This window comes from Gambusia affinis, linkage group LG10 (assembly GCF_019740435.1).
Source record: "Gambusia affinis linkage group LG10, SWU_Gaff_1.0, whole genome shotgun sequence".
In the NCBI taxonomy this organism is placed as follows: Eukaryota; Metazoa; Chordata; class Actinopteri; order Cyprinodontiformes; family Poeciliidae; genus Gambusia; species Gambusia affinis.
The window spans coordinates 13,502,189-13,505,655 of NC_057877.1; the positions used below are offsets into that span (position 1 = coordinate 13,502,189).

The window sequence follows — 3,467 nt, forward strand, 5'->3', positions numbered from 1 at the left end:
TTCTTTCTTTCTTTCTTTCTTTCTTTCTTTCTTTCTTTCTTTCTTTCTTTCTTTCTTTCTTTCTTTCTTTCTTTCTTTCTTTCTTTCTTTCTTTCTTTCTTTCTTTCTGTCTTTCTTTCTTTCTTTCTTTCTTTCATTTCTATCAACTACTGGCTCAAAATCAGTTCAGGGCCGAACTGATTTAAAACATCTTGTTGTTCGTTTTTGATTCAATTAATAACTAGTAGGAACACAGAGTTTTTGTTTTTAATCCGCTTTTTTATTGTAGGAAAAAAAAAATGCACATTTAGTGTGGATACAAAAATAGTTTGCTGTATATATGCAAATATATAAAAAGAGAAAATCAGCTTATGACAAAGGTGTTTCTTTTTTTTTTTTTACACAGATTTACTCACATTTTAAAGCTGCCAAAGAGTGGCTCATTCTTAGCAGGTTCTACACCTCATAGAGAAATGGACAGTATCATAGTAATGGCTCATACAAATGAAATTGTTGATACTGGCTATAACTTTCATGATAAATTATGATTGTGCTATAAAGGACTGCGTACATGTTTTATATTCACTCTCAGCTACAGGAAATATAAAAATAAGGAAACACAATCCATGTCATTAAAGATGACAAACGGCGCCTGACAGGGGGGTGAAGTGACCCCTTTTCTCTCTCCTCTCTGGTATTTCTCCTTTAGGGACTCTGCAAAGACAAATGTTTTACAAATGGTAAAATTGTCTGGTAGGCATTGTTAGGACAAAACAGCAGGACTGTATTGTTTTTCTTACTCTTTTCAGGATTCTTCCATTCATATTGTTTATCTGCGCCTGCACCCAGAGCTCCATGGGATTGGCACAAAGGGTTTTCTGAACGCCATTGCGCCTCCTTTTCATTGTAAACCTGCACACAGCAGAAACGTTTTATATGTACTTCTACCATTACACCTTTTTTCTTCTTAATATGCCGCTGGGCCCGTTCACCTGCTCATTAAACATGTTATTGCACTTCCCCCCCAGAAGCTGCCAGTTCTAACAATGCTACTAAGCCAAAGACCAATCAAGCAGTAGAGAGCAGGACCCAACGTTTAGTACTCACACAATCGCTCTGATGTTGCAATCGCCATCTGTTTCCTGTATCCTGTAGCTCTCGATGTTCCTCCTCATACCTTTTCCAATTTCTCTAACATAGCCAAGGCAGCAGTTGTCGTAGGAGCCTGGAAGAGGTGAACAATAAAGAAAGATCTTTAAAAAATGTTAAGCATTTTTTGAAGAGATGCCCACTTTTTTAGCAGTTGACTGGATCTTTACTGTTTTACTTCATCTTTTGGTATAACATGAAAACTCTTGCTATGATCTCTTTCCTCTTTTTTTTCTTTTTTGGCATCGAGTTGTGAAAACATTGGGGCTCTGAGCCAACATCATCCGGGAAAGCCCCTCCCCCGAGATCCTCATCGTGAACTTAAGAAGAGGCAATTAATTAAAAAAATAACATTTTTAAATGTGAATGCATATTTAAACTTAGACTTTGAATCTTTTATTCTGCTTATTTCTACTGCCCTGCTCTGCTGTGCATCTATGTTCTGTGAGCATTAAGACTTTCAAATTAATTAATCGATGTTTCAACAATTGGAACCAAACATTGTTTGCACACTGCAGCTAATGTAACATTATTAATGTTTTTAGAATAACATTTCTTTAATAAACTAGTAGCTTTGTGGTGTGTGTGTGTGCTACTTCTGAGAGGTGATAGTTCAAATATTTCAGGGAGATCTGAAGTCTAATGGTTTGATTTGATAATACCTATTAAATTCATCTCGACTGAACAAATTTAGCACCTCAAAGTGTTTTCTGACAAGTACGAAAGGATTAAACGACAGGCTCGCTGCATCGCTCGCCATGAGAAAGTCATTTTGAAAAGCAAGTGCTTCGGTTATTCAGAGCAAACAGTTTTTCTCCTGCATTAATCACATCTGTCATCACCGCCAAGTGATCCATGTTTGACAAGTCCTGACAGATACAACCTTAACGTGCTGCGGTAAAAGCCTTTAAAGAAAATGATGCCATTGCTTTGAAAAACAATTGTTTTTCAAAGCAATGAAAAACAATTGTCTTCAAATGTCTTCACGTGTCTTCACGAAGATCAGTTCAATAAGATTTCAACTTTTGTTTCACCAAAACCTCTTATTTTCCCAAGACTTTTTTTTTCATGTTCTGCAAAGACAAACCCTAAATGGTCTAAATAAAATAAATCTGCCAAACACTGACTCACTAAGACATTTAAAATCAAATTTAAAATTGAATTCAGAAGAATTGCATCCCACCTACGGCTAATATTATCCACTCACCTTGCGCCACACTCAGGTACATGCAGGTGAAAAGCAGAAGGATGGCAAGAGCTTGAAACTTCATGGTTGCTGCGGTTCTCGCTGTTGCTGTTTGCTGTTCGCTGGACAAAGAGAGAATATCAACAAATCAAACAACTCCCCTTTCATACACAGACTAATTATTTCTATCACAATCCCCCCACATCTGTCCTCCTACACTAAACATGCTCTGACCTCTGATTAAGCATATTTAATTTGTCTGGGATCCAGCTGTGTCCAGCTGTTCCTTCTCCAGCACATTTAGCATTGTTTACAGAAATCTAGCAAGATCTGAAAAATTTATTGCTCCAACTCCCTCGCACCACTTATTTATGGCACAGAATTGAACTCAGTCTCTTTTGAAACATGTTTGCAAAACCATGGATTGCAAAATCAAGAAAAGAAGAAGAAGAGCTAAAACTCACATGCTCACATTCAGGACTCCACACGATGTCTTGAAAAGAAAAACTTTTGCTCTGACCCAGTTTGCTTTGAGTCCGTGTTCTTATAGTCTGCCTTCCTCCTTGCTCAGTCTTTACCACACCTCCTCCGTAGATGCCATCAGTAGATCTGCAATATGATCTTTCTGGAGTGTGAGCCTCCAAAATGAGTCATGTTATGAAAATGAAGCACATCACCACAAACAAATACACATCAATACCACCCTCTCGTATAACTGGAATATTGATTTCCTCTGTTTTTTCCAACCTATATTAATTGGATATCTATGTTATGGAACTATGGAGTGCTAAATATTTATAACACTCCATATCAAATTTTTAACAAAAAGTTCCCTGATGATAAAACGAATCGTCCTGACTCTATTGAAAAATAGTTGTAGCATTGATATGCTGTAAATAATTACTTTTTTGATTCGGTTTTGTTAGCCACAGACATTAATTAAATGCTTCCGACAACAAGAAGCAGACTTAAAGATCTCTTATCGTGAAACATCATGCAGTGATCTAAAGAAGTTTAAGAACAGATCGTGGACAAGTTATTGACATCTGGATAGGGTCACAAAGTAAAACTTTGATGTTCCAGTGCATCACATTGACAGACATGATCAAATCAGTGGGGAACCTTCCTAAGTAGGCATACATCTAATTAAAAT

General features: G+C 36.8%; 1 protein-coding gene across 2 annotated transcripts; it reads right to left on the reverse strand.

Annotated features, from left to right (window-relative positions):
* Window positions 1–237: 237 nt before the first annotated feature.
* ccl25b (chemokine (C-C motif) ligand 25b) lies at window positions 238–2,912 on the reverse strand. 2 transcript variants are annotated; one of them, XM_044129216.1, is made up of 5 exons: window positions 2,779–2,912; window positions 2,336–2,436; window positions 1,087–1,204; window positions 780–891; window positions 238–693 (listed from the first exon to the last, which is right to left on the reverse strand). In XM_044129216.1, the coding sequence occupies exons 2-5, from the start codon at window positions 2,397–2,399 to the stop codon at window positions 685–687; spliced, it is 303 nt and encodes a 100-aa protein (XP_043985151.1). In that variant the 5' UTR covers window positions 2,400–2,436; window positions 2,779–2,912; the 3' UTR covers window positions 238–684. The 2 variants fall into 2 exon arrangements, with proteins under 2 accessions (XP_043985151.1, XP_043985150.1); XM_044129215.1 differs by having other exon boundaries at window positions 2,549–2,843.
* Window positions 2,913–3,467: the final 555 nt, after the last annotated feature.